The sequence below is a fragment of the Poecile atricapillus genome, chromosome 5, assembly GCF_030490865.1.
Source record: "Poecile atricapillus isolate bPoeAtr1 chromosome 5, bPoeAtr1.hap1, whole genome shotgun sequence".
Lineage (NCBI taxonomy): Eukaryota > Metazoa > Chordata > Aves > Passeriformes > Paridae > Poecile > Poecile atricapillus.
In genome coordinates this window covers 6,332,592-6,350,415 of record NC_081253.1, presented here as the reverse complement: position 1 = coordinate 6,350,415, position 17,824 = coordinate 6,332,592, and the positions used below count along the sequence as shown (strand labels likewise).

The 17,824-nt window shown below is 36.7% G+C and overlaps 1 protein-coding gene across 1 annotated transcript in view; it reads right to left on the bottom strand.

Annotated features, from left to right (window-relative positions):
* Positions 1-596: 596 nt before the first annotated feature.
* Positions 597-17,824, bottom strand: part of DARS1 (aspartyl-tRNA synthetase 1) — a 36,504-nt gene continuing 19,276 nt past the window's right edge. Inside the window, exons 6-16 of the mRNA XM_058840197.1 lie at positions 16,771-16,851; positions 16,216-16,275; positions 8,360-8,471; positions 6,813-6,947; positions 5,792-5,939; positions 4,724-4,870; positions 3,694-3,736; positions 2,986-3,066; positions 2,417-2,528; positions 2,040-2,111; positions 597-1,237 (exon numbers count right to left, since the gene is read on the bottom strand). Of these exons, the coding sequence (XP_058696180.1) occupies positions 1,146-1,237; positions 2,040-2,111; positions 2,417-2,528; positions 2,986-3,066; positions 3,694-3,736; positions 4,724-4,870; positions 5,792-5,939; positions 6,813-6,947; positions 8,360-8,471; positions 16,216-16,275; positions 16,771-16,851 (1,083 nt within the window). The 3' untranslated portion in view covers positions 597-1,145. The remainder of the gene's footprint in view (positions 1,238-2,039; positions 2,112-2,416; positions 2,529-2,985; positions 3,067-3,693; positions 3,737-4,723; positions 4,871-5,791; positions 5,940-6,812; positions 6,948-8,359; positions 8,472-16,215; positions 16,276-16,770; positions 16,852-17,824) is intronic.

Genomic DNA, 17,824 nt, shown 5'->3' with positions numbered 1-17,824 from the left:
CGCCTCTTCAAATGCAGGGAACATTCTCTGGCTTGGGAGGAAGAGGACGATGAGAAGAAGCAGCTTTGTGCACTGCTCCAGACTGAGGAGTTCATGTAAGTGAATAATCAGAGAAAAAGTATGTCAAGAAAGAATTTCAAAAGCACTCTGCTTACAGAAACACTCAATTTTTCTAAGTGTACAAAGTTGGGCTGTTCACAGCATTTATAAATAAAAAAACACCCTGAAATAGATTGGCTTACATAATTTGGGGTTTTTTTCATTGGTAAAAGATGTATGAAATCCTTGTTCTGTTTGTTATCTCATAGGCTGGGTCAGGCAGGAAAACACATGACCTGCTCTCAAACTCACTATCCATTTCTTTTCTGAGAATATTATATATCCCTTGTGTATTCCATGAGCATGTGTAAATTTGCAATCATTCTCAAATAGTAGCCTCTCAGGCCTATGGCTTTTATACAACTTTCACAAAAATGCGGAGAAGATAGAAAATACATTTAAACTTTAGACAGTTATTTTATCAGTAAAAAAACCAAACCAAAAAAACCTTATTGATTCATTATCTTGTGAGGATACAAAGCAAAAAAACAGACAAATTTGTATCTAGTTTACTTTGAGAGCTTTATTTCAACCTATTTTAACAACTTCTTACGAAGATTTCTTGTTAAGAATGTTCCCACCTGCTTTCTCACCTGACACTCATGTAAATTATCAACTGGCTGGTCTCTCCAGATTTTTAAATTGCAAGCATCCAGTCACTTTATCTTGGAGCCAGTACTTCAGAATATTCAATCTTGCTGACATAAGTTAAAAATGCAAAATGGTTATTGCATAATTTATTAAAATGTTTAGAAAAATGATACAGTTTAATGTGACACTAAAATACTAATTCAAAGTATCCCATTTTCATTAAAAATGTGCAGCTGCCAATACAAAGAGTCTCGATCTGTTAAAATATTTTCCTTTAAATAAACAAATAAGCATAAAAAAAATTACTGTGGCACTTAATAAAGGAGAACTTTGTTTTTAATTGCATATCATAATGCTCAAATCAATCAATACATGTTCATCAGCAGCAGGGGCTATGCCTGCAGTCAGGTCCTATTTGCAGGGCAGAGCATTCCCAACTCTCAGAGCAGCTCCTGTCAGGGCGTCAGGCGTTTGGGATCCCTCGGGAACATGGAGGTCTGACGGACATTGTGCAGCCCCAGGTACAGCATGGTTACTCTCTCCAGCCCTAGAGCAGATGAAAACAGCCCATCAGCACTGCCAGTCTTTGTTCAAAGCCCCAAAGGAGCTGCAGGTCCTTCCCAGCTGGGGCCAGCCTCACACAGCAGTGTGAGCACAGCCCATGATATTGGCACTTCTAATCCTTGGGGCTGTAAGCACCCCAGCCATGGTGGGTGGAACCCAGATGCACACTTGTTTTTCCATACACCTCCTATGTTAAGGTTTCAACATGGAACAGTTTGAACCCAGTGTTAATCCTCATGGCATCTCCTGTTTGGCTGGTACTTTGCCACGAGGACCATGTACTCTGAAGGAAAGATGCATCTTCAGCTTCCTTGGTGTCAGTTCTGACTGGCCTAAATTATTTTGGATTACCTGCCAGTGTTGCATGCTCCCAAACAGATGCAGAAACAATCACTTATTTCTCGTCACTGCAAAACACCTTCATCAAATACACAGAGACCAGTGGCTGCTGGTATGATGGTGACTTTGATAAATCCATACATAATACACTATTTTCTTGCTTCATTAAATTTTCCTCATTGGTCAAATTTGAAAGTAATGTGCCTGGCTAGTGAGGTGGCACTTTCTCTTGGGCTAACCTTCTTTTTAAACTCGCCAGACTGTGCCATTAGTATTTTGCCTATTTATTTAATGATGATCCTTAAATTTGAGCTTCTCTCCTTATATTCTCCAGGATAAACAGCCCCACAAATTTACCTAATAAGGTCACTACTCAGAATTTTATACTGAACTCTGCTTGGGACTGAGCAGTATAAATTAAGGCTAAACAAAATAGAGATACTTACCTATTCCACCACCTGCGTGTGGAGGTGCACCAAACCGGAAAGAGTCAATATAAGCCTTTATTTTCTCCAAATCTAGAAAAGAAAAATATCGTTTTTTCACCTGCTTAATGAACCCCAAGCCAAACAGACAAATAACTTCAGGACTACAAGCACAACAAAGAAATTACAAACTAACAGTGGGGCTTTACTCATTGAACATGTAAATTGTCCACAGCTATCTAGAATTTATGACCGTAACAGTGTTGTTATATAATTTTATTAATAACTATTTATTAAAAACTATTCAACAAGATGTTGCTGGAAGACTCACTAGTTTCTTAATACCCCACTCTATATGGTTAAACAGAATTAGAAACAATTTTAAATTGCCTTGTTACCAATGCCATGATGCTTGGCTCGCTCTGTCAGCAGCTGGGGGTCATGAATTCTCTGAGCTCCAGACAAGATTTCTTCCCCTCTCATGAACATATCATATGAGTTAGAGGTTTTCTGGAAACACCAAAAAGGAGTTTATTTTCTACCACAGTTCCATAGTTTGTAAATATTTACCTCTCAATAACATAATTTTCTGATATCCAATGCTGTAAAAAAAGCCTAATTTCTGCTAAAATGTCTGCTGCCCTGGAAGAATGCTTTTGCCACTTTTCAGTGATGGCGAAAGTGTTTGACCATGGAGATCTCTTCATAAAGCCCTCCTAGTTTTTGCTCATTTCTTTCTGATATGTCTTCACCAGTGAAGAGTAACTGAAAACATTTGACAAGTCATGTAACCCTGACCTCATCTTGTTATCATAATTTTAATTACAGCAAGGCTGGAACTAAATGATCTCTGGTCATATTAATACATTTTATCTGTATTATCAAGTTATCCCTACATGAAATAATTTAAACTAAAAGAAAAAAAAAAAAGGAAAAAAACCCATTAACAACAAGGAATTTTACTTACAGGGTTGGCTGGGTCTGGCATTGTATAAAAAGGCCGCACAGCAAGAGGATATTTGTCAAGAATATAGAAGTCTGTGTCATACTGAATAAGTAATTCAGAACAGTTAGTACAAGAGAAAATTACATAAAAAACAAATTACAAGAGAAAGACAGAACCAGTGAATCTTTGAAATAGAATTTAAAAAAATTTCCCAATAGCTTCCCACAATATTGTCTAAGTTATCAATAAAAGTGGTGCATTCTTTCTCATTTTTTCAATACTTTTTCTAGTGTAAACTTACAAATGCTGAGCAGTAAAATGTGTTGCTGTAACAGGTACTTTTTTTCCTCCCCCAAAGATCTCATCTTCTCCAATAGATTTTGCTAGACTCTGGTCTTTTTGGGTTTTTTTAAAGTCTCCTAAGAATTGGCTTTGAAACATACTAGCCTGTTTGGTGTCCTCAGTATAATATACGATAGAAATAAATATAAAAAAATAAAAATGGTTTGAAACTGCTTATTAATGACAAAACCAAAACTGACAGTAGATGAAATACATAGCACCAAAATGGGAATGCAGTCAATTAAAAAATGGTTATCACCAACTCTTCACAATTTCTGCATGTTCTGAGATACTGTTTACATGTAAGTATTTACACCAACCCTATGAATCTACAATATCAAGTTTAAGATTCAGTGACAAATTTATTTACTCTAAAATAATTGTTACCTTTTCCTTTACCAGGCGTCCCAGGAGCTTTTCATTAGGTGTGCTGAAAAAGATTATCATCATTAAAATGAAGTGATTTAAACTTGTATTCGTGATATACTTGACAAAGCCCAAAAGATTACAAACTACAGAGTTGCTGCACCCTGACCCTTAGAAAATCTAGTACTTGTTTCTGACTGTTTTGGGTTGTGCATACAGAAATTGCAGAAATAAAATATATCTATTTGTTTCTGAATATTTCATATTGATCCTAGAAATTCCTTAAATTAACTGGTACCTAAGAATATTCTTCCTAGTTACCATATTCTGATTACTAAAGAACTGTGTACTACATCTCCTATTGCCATACATCTTGTGTATGACACAGTAAGTGAGAAACACATGAACAGTTGTTGACAAAATGATTTTCCTCCATCAAACTCTTATGATGGAAACTTTATTTGATACACAGATGGTTTAACTTAAAATCACACAGTACCCTAAAGGTGCTGGATATACTATGGGAAAGAACAGAACTGTGTTAATGAATTAAACATCTTTAGTAAAGTTTATATATAAACTTCTAATTAAACCATTTCTCAGTAAATCAATGGGAATTCATCAAGATTGTTTAATCATTTTCCTGAGAGGTGGAAGGAAGAAATGGAAGGGTGTTAAAAGAAAAGTTAAAAGAAAAACCTTAAGGCAGCAGAATCTTTTTATTATTTATCTTTTACTCTCTAGTCAAAGACATGCTGTAATCACATGAAGGACTGCAATTGCTGGACAAACAAACACTTCTTTTCCTCCATTCTCACTTCATGTTGTGAGTTATTTTCTGTCAGATTTCAGAGTTTGTACCTGTAGTCTACATTAAAAGAAAGGATTATTTTCACATCCTCTCATTTACTTGTCAAGAGATCTGGACAAAACTGCTGTTTATTCCTCTAAAAGCTGTGGGTCCTTATTGAGGGCTGTCAGGTGCTCAATACAAAACTGACACTTCACTACCACTTTCCCAAGACTGACACAGTTATGTCCTGCCAAGTACCTGAGATCCTCTTCATCACCCATCTCCACACCAGCCTCTCGAAGCATGGCCACACCTTCACGGTATTCCAGCCTCAGAGTTGGCTCCAAAAACTTAAATGGCTCACAAGGGAACTGTTTGCTCACTGTCTGAATTTCAGTTTGGAATCTACAGACAAAGAAACAAGAACAGAAGCCAAATATACAACAGCCAAGAACTTGCACGTAATAATGATTCTGTGATTTTGCCACAAGAGGTCCCTCTTGCAACATAAAAACTGCATTAAAACCACTTCTGGAGAAATTCTGTAATGACTTGTTCCAACAAAGTTAATGCACCTACTTCACTGATGTTAATATTTTACTACTACTTCTGTTAAATCCCTTTTGTAAGAAGTAATTGTCTAGGTCGAATTTTCACAGTAAAGACACTGAAATCACCCCTTTGATTTGTAGTATTTACCTAGGTTCTTTTTTGAAGTAAAATTTGGAGTAATATCCAAATATACACAAGAAATTTCCTTCTGGACAGACAAAGATTTGCATTTCTGCTGGCAAAAGTATAATTTGTAAACAAACGGAAACCACTTCCTAAACTTCTAGCCTGGCTTTTTAATGCATTAGACTGTGAAAAATGGAAAATAATCCTTGTTGTTATCAAGGAAGAAATGCAGGCTGGTACAATCTTTTTTTTATGCAAGAAAACTTTCTTATATAGTAAATATTAAAATAACTTTTGAAATAGAACCATCTACCCATAGTGGCACAAAAAGGACATTAATTAAGGATGGATTATTTCTCTTAGGAAGTCTTTTCAAGAGCAGACAGCAAGTTTCTTGGCACAAACCAGCATACTCCAGGAGATGCTAAAAGTAGTTTACTGACCTATGGCTTGAGTGAACCTTAGAAGTCAGGCACAAAGAAACAGTTAAGAGCAAAGTGAAAATATGTTTCAAAGTTGTGTTGCAAATTAGATTACCAATGATTATCTAACAAACTGAGGATAAAAGGCTTGCCTACTTCATTCCACAGTGCAAGAGATGTCAAACAAACAAAGTTGCTCATTGAAAGAAGGAAATGCTTTTATTACCTTTCCTGAAGCCCCTTGAATATCTGCACCAGGGTATCTGCAATCTCATCTACCACTTCATGATAGTGATAATTAAAAGCCATTTCAATATCCAGACCAACAAATTCAGTCAGGTGTCTGTGGGTATTGGAGTCCTCAGCTCTAAATACTGTAAAATTAAACAACAGAATTTCTAACTGACCTAAAATCATCACTCTAGTAGGAAAAATAACAATCGTCATTAGTATTAGACAGACATGAAAACTCTCACTGAAAGACACAAATATAACTAGCAGCCTCAGGGCATCATTTTTAACAGTGACAGCACTACTGCAGCTGTGGTGCTCAAAGGATACAAGACAGACACAATCCACAGAGAGGCAGGATCTCTGGTTAGACTAAGTCGCAAGGGGAAAAAACAGACAAGCTTTCAAGCACACAAGAACTTTCAGATTTGAAAACTGCCTTTTTCAGAGGAAGTGGACTTGTACACGTGTGTGTCTTCTGGGATGGGTAGATGAGTCTAATATAAACACATCTTCCCATAAACCATGACTCATCTGTTAGTGATTAACAAGAAATTTAAGACCTTCTGAATTACTTGGAATTTGTTTGCAGGCTTTTTTGGTTTATACACTGTTATTGACTTGTTTTCGGCATTTAGGGGTTAGGTATCTTTAAACAACTTGAGGTCTTTGAAGAAAACTATTGTATTGCCACCTAAAGAGGCCATGTTTGTATCAGCTTTTGAGAAAGAGAGCATGAGACTGGAAATTATTCATTTTTTATTATTTACTGACAGGTAAAAGTAAGCTTGTTCTAAGTAATGTTGTTTGGTACATGTACAGCAACTTCTCTGTCAACTTTACTGTCAGCAGTCTCCTCAACTGAAATTTGGTTTGGTAAGTGAAACTACACCAAGTGAAACGTTTCAAAGCTTTAGTGTGTGTGTGTGTGTGTGTGTGTTATCTCACTTGTACCACAGCTGCTAAAAGCCACCAGGGCACACTTCACACACTGCACAAAGCAAAGCTTTTCTTACCTGGCCCGACGCAGAAAACCTTTTCAAAGTCAGCACATATACACATCTGCTTGTACAGCTGTGGGGACTGAGCCAGGTAGGCACTGGTTTTGAAGTAGGATACAGTAAACACATTGGCTCCTCCTTCACTGGCAGCTAGAAAGCAAGTGCTTTTATAAGGAATTATTGAAATAAAATTTAGCAATTATTAAAATAAAAATGTAAAAAATCAATCAGAGGTAAAATGATAGATTATTGGTCTATCATTTAAAGATAAGAAAGAGATTTTTCTTCAAAGTGTATTAGAGGAAAAATACATATTTGCATCCATTCATGCCAAGGTAAATTTTACAGATCAGGACTGTCACACCTTTTCTTGAAAATCTGCAAATTTAGCTGGGGTAGTTTAAAATGTTACTATTGCAGCTGACCTTCACCTTAGAGTGAGAACAGCAGAATACATATCTGTACTAACACATCTACCTGCAGCCCCACATTTCTGTGGAAACCAATCTCTGCCAGTGACTCAGGTTGCCATGGGTTCACTGCAGAACCTCAGATCAAAGCGCATATCCTGTTTTGCCAGGACCATCCTCGCTAACTGAAAGCAGAAACCTCTCTCACATCCAATCCCAGATTTACCAAACGGCATGAGCCAAAGCTATAAAGCTTTTTCTCAGTTTGAGGCAATTTTCATAGACAGGAACAAGGATCACAATCCTTTCCCTTACACCTACCAAAACCGCACCACTTCACCTTGCCTATTCCCAGCACATGAGGTGAGAGGTGCAGTGGCCTAACACAGGTAACTTTTAAAAACTGAATGTACATACAGTAACACAGTAATGTAACACATAATGTAACAACACATAATGTGTTACACACAAATGTTCTGCTCTGATTTTCCATACAATGTATCTTAGTGGTATCAACAAAACCTCAAAGAGTACAAACAAGATGGAAGAAAAATGTCCACCAGTACATCAAGCAACTGGACTTTTGAAAACAATACGGCAAATCAAAAGAAATAGAAACAAAGTCTACATTTCAGACTTTAAGACTGAAGTTGTTATTCCATATTTCCAAAAAGAAAAAGGTCTACCACCTTCTATTTTCCCACATTCTCATGGCTAAAGAAGTGACAAATTGTGCCATATAAAGGCATCATATTTTACACCATATGTTTGTTGCAACATCTTTATAATGGAATTGTCTTTTAATCTAAATTAGACTGGTTTTTTTTAATACTGAGAATGGAACAGGCAGTGCTCAACACAAAGAACACTGATTTGAAGAATAATGCATATGATCAGAATTAGACATTCATAAGCATTGCGAACTACATTAATCAGGTGTGTATATATAATTTTTCTTGTCATTTTTTTAATAGCCTAAGTCAGGAGAAAAGTAAAGACCAATTCTGACACCTGCAACTTCGCTGCGTTGCATCTAAGCTAGAAAGAAAATATATGTTTTTTAAATAAAACTTACTGAATTTTTGTCATATAGGTACACTGAGCAACTATAAAAGAAGCACAACTGTAGTGGCTGGATCACATATACAGTACCTGAAATGATTTTGGGAGTCTGAATTTCCACAAATCCCTTGCGAATGAGAGTTTCTCGGAAAAGCTGACAAATACCAGACTGGAGGCAGAAGATTGCCTGACTAGTGGAGGTCTACAAGAAGAATATAAAACAATGAATCCTATGTTAGTTTTTCCTGACTATTACTTCTTCTGGACAACTGAATTCCTTCCCTCAGGAATACCTGATTATTGTATCTGCCTAAACAGTGAGAAGTGCAAATCTGTAATTGTCTGTTACATAGAAGGAAACAGGAAAGGAAACCAAAGAAATTATTAATTTCAATTTACAGCATATTTAGTTATAAACGAGGCACTATGGCAAATTTTACATTAAAAAAAAATACCTGATTTATGAGATGTGCTCCTGCAAATAAAGGTTTTATCAGAAGAAATTGAATAAAAGCACTAAATCTATTAAAAAGCTTTCAGCACACTGAACTAGAACAGCTGCAGGATACACAGCGCATGATAAAAGCAAAGCCATTAATAACTTACATAAGGAAGAAATGTCTGCCTGTTAAAGGCTACCAAATACAATGTTTTTTCATGTAAAAACACAGCCACATGTTAACCATGTACAACACTGCCACAAAAACATCCAAAACCTAAGGTCTACACTTCCAACATTTAAGCAGCCCATGTAACACCTGTTTATATGAACTGCAGTTCCGTCTTTTTTTCACCCTACTTTAAAAGTAAATTTAGCTGAAAACAGAAGTAGATTTAACTGAATTGAAAATTTTGTTTATGCACATGACACAATTGAGCTACTCATCTGAGTTAGCAAATACCTACACTAAACATTCCTGGAACACTTTTGGCCTAAAGAATGAAACAACCACCTTAGTGACTGCTGCAAAGACTGTGAGGTATCAGCACTGAAGCCGTATCTGATTTTGTGCTTTCAGCATCTCAAATGTGACAGTGAGCAACCTAAAAGGGTACAAAAAGACCAACGAGTTCCTGCAAACGAGCAGGAGAACGGTTCTTTATGACAACCTGCGTCACAGCACTGTTTACTTCCCTTTCTGAATAGCACCCAGCTCTTCAGTTAGGGTAAGAAAAGTCTTGTGGGCTTTTTCACAACTCCTCTACCAAACCACGAAACAAAAAACCTCCAACCAAAACAAATTATATGAGCAGCCAAATTTAGATAGACAGTCAGTAGAAACGCTGAAATAAAGCTACATCCATCATCCCTGCAAGATAAAGACATCCCTTTACCAACAAACCCAAAGTGAAAACTGCAATAATACTGGAGATCTGTAGCTGTTTGGAGTTATTTGCTGTTTTAGTTGACCAATGAAATATTTCAGGCTGGTAAGTGGTTGAGACTAGTAAATAATAGCAGTTCTCACTGTCTGATAAACCACGTCTGATAGACCACAGATGCTACTCCAAATGTTCAAAATGAAGCAAATGAGGTTTTGAGCAACAGTTACAAAAGTACCCTCAAAGTTTTTCACCTTTTTCACATTGGTCACCCAGAAACAGACATATGGTAAGACTCTGCCTGAGTTAAGGGCATAATTTGGCAGTACATCCAAGTACCAGGATGATTTGAAAGGATTTTTTCTTCTTAACTATCTCCTACTTGAAAGGTGAAAAAGTTGACAACTTTAAGTCACATTTAAGTTTCTCAATAAAGTTTTTGATGAATTAGACACATCTAAAATCGCTGAGAGAAGCGTAACAACATAACATCAACATAAATCAGGATAGAAACAATACATGGCTACAAAATATCTTCTACCCTTGGTGTGAACTAACAGCAGTTTCATGCCAGAGCAAGTGAGAATGCAGTAGTGAGTCAAACAGCCCCAGGAAAAAGAAAACCAGTTGATAAACCCAGTCTGAAAGCAATTACATGGTCTGACCGAAAACTGTGCACAGAAACACAGTAAGTCAATATCTAACACAGCTCTCCAGTAGCAAAGGTTTGTCAGGCAGTAACAGCTCCAGTCCTTTGTCAGGATGCAGGGCAAGGACAAGCTAAGCTATCTATAACGATATGCTTAGAAACAGCATTTATGAAAGCAGCCAAATTCACAGAACTGGACACTGAAGCTTTTATTTAACTGCAGACCAAAACCAAGCAGCAATTCTCCATACTTTAAATTAGATCTGACAAGACCACTCTTCTTTCAGCAAAGGTGGCCGAGTTTCAGTGTCCATTCACTCAGAGACTGACAACATGGATACTGTTGGGAATTTGTGATAGTGCAGCCTTCTTATAAGAATTAAACAGACCCACGAGACATCTGAGATAAACTCATAAAGAACTGCATCTGACAATTTGCAGTGGAGTCAAATCAATGACCTCAAAAGCTTTATGTGCCACTACAATTTCCAGGATTTTAAAAATGGAGAAAGAACTTTTCAGATTTAATAACATGCTTTGCACTGGTGTGATGTTCAGAACACAAAGAGAACAAATTCATTTGAAGAAAATAATTCAGTAACTGAGAGGCTGGTATATATAGCAACGTTTTTACAATGGTAAGTAACACAGTCACAATTTGAGCTTCCATACTTAGGTACAATACAGCAAGCTAAAGAGACAGCTGTCAAAATTAATTGATTTTTACCTTTGCCTTAAAGTAAGATTTTACCATGGCATTCTATTTGCGTAGTGTTTACTCCAATAGGAACCCTTCCACATACATATTGACAAACTATCTTATCTGAGACTTTGGCAAAGTCAACACTGTTTCAAGAATTAATCAGAAACAGAAACAAATTTATGATACAAATGCTGTTGCAGTTAACAATGTTAATGTTTTAACTCAGTTTTCAAAGTTAATTTTACAGAAAAACTCATTATTTTCAATAATCACCTTTGTTACAGACAGCAGAAGAAAAGTTTAGGGAACAATGCTGAAGTATGAGTTTCAGTCATATCCTCAGTCTAATTTCACCTGTGTGTTTATTATTCAGATGCCACGAAGGAAGATATTAATGACAAAACTGAGCAGTGTAAGATTATAAAAACAATTATCACTTTTCATTTGGCCCAAGCTGCAGTGTCAGAACAACAGCCACGTGTGCTGCCAAATGTTTTTCAGTGGAACTGAGGGCAGTTCACACCAACTGAGATGATCACATCTCAGTGAGGTGAGACCGATGCACAGACATGAGAACTTGTCAACTTTCTTTTTACTCTCACATCAGCTGCAGAATTTGTTCTGCTCTCCCCTTATTCTTGCTTTTCTGTTTGCCTGCTGTAGCTACCCATCTTCCATCAGGAACATTAAATACATAGCTGGCTAAATAATATAATCTGTACTCTTTTAAGTAATATACATTATTTTAAGTCATGTAACTAATTTTGCAATTCCTCCACTATATACAGGACAAACTAAGGTTTTGTTAGGAAACAGAATTTATCTGAAGTAACTTTTTTTTTTAACACTAAGGTGACTGAAGTGTACTTTTATTCAAATTTCAGTATTATAATACAAGAATATATGAACATGGAGTTTGTAGTCTAAATGACTGGGACTGTGTATGAACACACTGCCAAATCACTGCCCACAGGAAAATAAACTGAACATTTGCTTGTTCATTACAGCTTGGATTCAGTCAGAAAAACACAGCTTTTACAATGAGGAAACTGAATCCAACACAATGAAATCAAGCTTGAAATAATCGAGTATTTGGGAAAAAAGTGCATTAAGATCAGTGTACAGCTGGATTATCACATAACACAGTCTGTCATCCATAAACTACAAAAGACACAGTTTAATGTTAATGCTCTACCCTGAGCAGTATGGACAGGATAATACTGAACCTAAAAAGGCTTTGCTTTGGTCTCAATGAGTTGGGCATTAGTAGCCACAACTGTAGCAACAGGACTGCAAAAAGCATATAATTCAAGTCACATTTGGACAGATACTGTTGAGATAGAAGCCCTGCTGAACACAAAAAATAAACCAGAGCAAGTCAGGTCCATTGTAAACCTGGGTGAATCTGAATTGTTTCATTCTTCAGACTTTTTCAAAGGCAAACTGAGAAGTAAAATCCAAGAATTAGTGTTTCTTTCATTGGACTTTTCTTCATTGTTTTTTTAAACAATGTAAAACTGGATGAACCTGAATTGGTAATTTTAAGAAGCAAACTACAAGAATCAGCTTTTCACTGGTCTTTTCTTCATTACTTTTCAAGTACCAAAGAACTTCATGAAATCTAGTTTCTGCAGGTCTTTTTACAGACATGGGAAGTCTACACATCATCAAATATTTAAGTGAAACTTAAGAGCAGCAGAAAAGTAAAGATTTAAAAACACAGTCAGTGCTCTACTTTACCCTTTTTAACTGTCATGATAAGTGAATGGTAAATCAAACACCTCTATGATCAAGTGGTTTGACTTTCATTAAGCCATTGTGAAAAACAGATATTTAAGTCAACAGTGGTTTCCTCACAGTCACCTGTGGTTATGTGAAAGAAAATCTAGTCTATACAAGGACTTTTCTTTCTTCTTACCAGCTCTTTTTTCTCTAAAGCACTAACTTTTCTACTCCAAAGGTGTGATCTGTATTTTATGAGTTAACCCACCAGGAACAGGTTCATTCTTCTCCAGTAATAATCCTTTGGAAATTATTTTCAAAACCCCTTAGCCCTAAATAATCACCATTTTCTCTCCATACCTCACAATAACAACCACAGCAGTAGCTTGGCATCTTGACATTTAAGTACTTCCCATCCCCAACCTTAAAATAACTAAACTACCAGACACTTCTAAGAGATCTCTGCCAGCAAACAAAATCCAAGACTGTTAATAATTCACTGCAATACTCAGTCTATTTCCGCATGTACACAAGAGTGGAAGTCTTGCAATCTTTGCAACATACTTTGCATCTTTCATCTCCACTAATGTAATTTCCTTATTATTAACTACACTTCTTGTATTGCATCATAATCAAACCTTCCTTGGTATAACATCATAGCTGGATGGAGTGATGCTATTTTTGGAAATCCAGTTTTTTTCATTCATGTAATAACTGAGTTTCCCAGCTCTGCTTTATCATGACTTGGCCCTATTCAATTAATTTATCTCCTACATTAATCACTCTTTAAAATTGGCTAATTACTTAACTACTTTAAATACTGTGTTTAAATGGATAAAATAATTTTAGTTACATACAAATGACTTTTTTTAGTCTGAGCCTAACCAAGATCTATGCATTTAGTTTGGTAAACCTTTCTCAAAATAACAGTGTCCTTATTTTTGATGTTCAGTGACCTCCTTCTTCCTTAAAAAACTGGGGCACTGAGGAAACCAGAACTAGATTATACATTTATCTGTGGCTGGACTTCCTCCCACACTTGTAGGAACTGATCATCACAGTATCTCTGTTAGAACTATTCTGTTAACATTTTTCTCTGTTACCTATGATATGGTTTTCCTAGAAGGAAAAGCTGTGGGAACAAGGGTTCAGATAACACATCATGTTTGCAATCCTCCTCAGGACATGCCTACTTATATACTGCATTTGAAACACTAAAGACTCTTTGAAGCCTCATTTGTACTCCAGTAGCTCCAATCTATGGAATTAAATCACTGAAAATCAATTACTACTTTCTGGGTTTCTTTGTATTCCTACTCTTGTGATTCCACTACATAACAGTGCTTAGGATGTACAAATATATATATATGCATGTGTTCTCACAAGAAACTTCTCTGAAATTTCCCTTGTCTTCATTATTTTCTGCTTATTCAGCACTCCCTTAAAAAAATATTAAAATAACACATTTAGAATCTGCTTTTGTTCTGAAACACATAATGAAAGGTGTAACAGAAAAGATACACAGAAATGTGACACAGTCTGAGACAGAAATTTTTCCTGAGCAGGGAAGGAAGGCAAGACAGATACCCAAGCTCAATCACGGGCAAGCTGTGGCCAAACCACACCCAGCCACAGGTGTATGCAGAGGATGAGACGCAGAAACTGCGGTACTGAGATCTGCCATTTCATCCTTCTACCAATTGTGTGAAAAGCTAACCTGAATTCCTGTTCAGCATGAAACATCTGCTTAGCATCACACTGCAGCAGCTGCTGTAGCTAAGGAGAAAAAGAGCTTCTTAACACAGAGTTAAGGTTCAGAGCTCAAAACAAGGTGCCAGACATTGCTGAAGAAAGGGTGTCCCAACAGTGGTTGGGACACAGAAGAGGTTACAGCAACGTCCCCTTAGGTCAGCAGCTGCACCCTCCAAGCAGAATACTGACAACTAATGCCCTACTGCTGTACTCACACAGACATTTCAGAAGCATTGGGAGGGTCATGCTGAACTACTGGATGTGTACAGGGGCAGAAGAACATCCAGTCCTTTCCATTCCACCTCTTGTGTTTATTCTGGCATAAGTCTTCCTTCTTTTTCCATTACTATTTACCTTCCTAGGCTTTGCTCTGCAGATGCCTTCAAGTGCCTTACAGCCAAGGATACCTCCAAGCCATTTTCACTCAGTATTTTTAAATGTTATTTCCCTTTGTATAATTTATTTGTTCTCTTTGAGTCTCATGGCTCCTTTCAGTTTATTATACAGGTGGTTCTTCAATATAATGGATTTTCTTAGTTTTTTCTGGAGTGCTGTTGGTTATTTTTATGCATCACCAGATGTTCAAGTAAAGCCTGCAGTTCAAGCATCCCAGATTTGTCCCCTTCAATTCAGTACACTGCCTTAGCACTACCATAAGCTGAAGATCCTTCAAATGATTTTCACTTTCAATCATTAGTATAGAATTCTTTTCATTAAAGGCTTAATTTAAGACAGATTAAGAGACCAATATGATGAGATACTGAGTACCCTCAAAAGTAACCACAGACTGAAGTTACTTAGTATTGTACATAAGGTCAAGTGAAAAGCAATTTGGTACAAGTAAAACAATTGACACAAGTAGTTTTAATTGTTGAAATAAGGAGATCAGATGTTAAAAAGCTGCATCTCAGTGCCAGAACTTTTCCTAATTTTCCAATAAATTACTTTTTTTGTTTCATTTCTCAGGTCCAAAAGATTGATTTACTGAGAAACTGCCATTACCAAGAACTCTGAAGGTAGTACCAGGTATCAAAAAAAAAAAAAAAAAAAGAGCTATGCACAGTCTTCATTCAGTGTTGATTAAAATTTTATTGTGGAGAGCCTAAAATGTCTCAAAAGCCTAGGAAAAGGCCAGGATGCCTCAAGTCAGTAATGCTTAGTTAGTTTCACACTTCAGTGCTAGCTGCTGTTTCATTAAAAAAGAATCAAAGTTCTACAAGTAATTTAGTAGAGAATATTTTGCATCTCATCAGAAATGGTAAATATTTGGGAGGTATATGAATTCACAGAAGGTTGGGTCTTCATGACCTGTATAAAGAAAGGTGTTTCAGGAAAAAAAAAGGAAAATACATTAATGCTGTGGAAGAAACAAAGAGAGTGAGATTGGTACTGTAGACTGGTACAATTTCCCTGGTAAAGAACCCCAATTGCCCGTTAAATCCAAGAACTTACATCGTATACTTCAAAACTGAGCTCTTACAGATTACAGATTTTGGATCACAAAACTATATTTGAGAAAAAATGTTGTGTCTAAATTGTCCCTATTCAGTCACCTTTGACTTTTGCAGCTCAAAAGCACAGATGTACACAGCCACACATCAAATCATCAATGATTGCCTTTGAACTACCAATGTATGTTCTTTAATTAATGTCAGTAAAGGCAAACATTTAGGATTCAAAAATCCCATGCTCCCAACAATACAATTCCATCAAATCCAGGACTTTTATTGCTTTGTGGACTAGAAATATGGAGAATAAACACTTGCAGGCAAGCCTGCAGCACTGCATGTTCCTTACCCTCAGATCAATGATTCTGTTGTCCAGTCTTGTATCTTGGTTTACAGTAGCTCTTCCATCCTAAACAGTTGCGCAAAAGCACACAGTGAATACACACACATCCAAAAAATCTACAAACCCAAAACTTCAACAAAAGAAAATCAATGGAAAAAAACCCCTTCTGGCTAAAAGCAAAGGGTTATTTTTATATTCAGCAGAACTTCAAGATCATTCTAAGAATGATCTTGAATGTATGAAAGATCATACAGCAAAGTGGCAGCATAGCAAAGTTTAAGGTGCAACTTCTCCCAGAGGTCACAGGCAGGCAGAACCCAGCTATGAGGATGCAGGAGACACACACACAAGATTGGAAACCTTCTGGTTTTGACCTCCTACTGCAGTTCAGCAGACATCAAAGCCATAGAGATGTTGAACACAGTTCTGGATAGCACAAAGGAAGTAAAATGCAAACCTAACAAACCCCCAGAATCACCGCATTAAGGAAGTTGCTTGGCTTTCATGCTTTTGTTCAGCTACAAAGACAATAAAAAGCATTTGAGGATGCAAAGTTTTCACCTCTTCTCCTTCCACTTCTGGTCGAACAGCATCATCCAGCTGTAAGGGCAATCGGGGTTCAGCTGAACTGATCACATAGATCTGAAATTGAGAGAGAACAGAAATAGCATGAGCCTCTGCTCAAAAGGAGGTGTGATTTACAAAAGGATATTTCTAGCAGAGACTTGAAACAGTGTTTGCATAGCCTGCTTGCTCTAAGGCTGTGATTTTATTCCAGTACTTGAGATACACTGTGTATTCTCATGACAATACTGAAGTGCTTAGTTCTTGCTTTCCCCTTGAAAGATTTGAAGTATCTTTTTTCCTTCTGGGAAGCACCAAATTGAGCAAGTTCATACAGCCTGAGGGACAAGCCTTTTGGCATGAATGCCAGCTCTGAATATACCAGATTTCACTGAGTTTTAAGTTCTGATTCCATCAAGATCATCCTGTTCTTCTCCTTGTTAATGTATCATTTGTTTACCATCTGAATATAGCTGAAAGAGCTATTTCAGATTCAAGAATTTATGAGATAACTAAAATACAATCAGAGAACGAAAAACACCTTGCTGTGCCTTATGGTCTAGTATTGCTCCTGGAGGAGCAGTGAATTTGACGTTCTTTCAGAAAAATCAAGCACAGGATAATCTCCACACATATTAAAACATGTTTCTTCAAAATCTGCAGATTTTCCCCAATGCTGTTAGCTAAGATTTACCTCACTGCTATAATAGCCATTGTGCTCTACTCCTGAGGCGACTGGGTTTCAGCTGTATTGTAGGCACACAGTTTAGTTAAAAACCCTTAGAAGAAAAGGATATTACATAAAGGTTTAAATATGCTTTCTATTTAAACAAATTATAAAGTTACACTTCCTCCAGCCCTACAGCACAAGTTCCAGGAACTTCAGATTTCAAAAGTTTCCATACTGTTAAGCTACTGAAAGTTTATTTCTGTGAGAATTATGTATTCCAGTCCATTGTACTAAAGGGAAGATTGTAACTCCGATAAAGAAGAAACTCCTGGCTTGCACTTAAAAAGAAGCAGACTTTTTATTCCAGTGTCTACTGCAGCT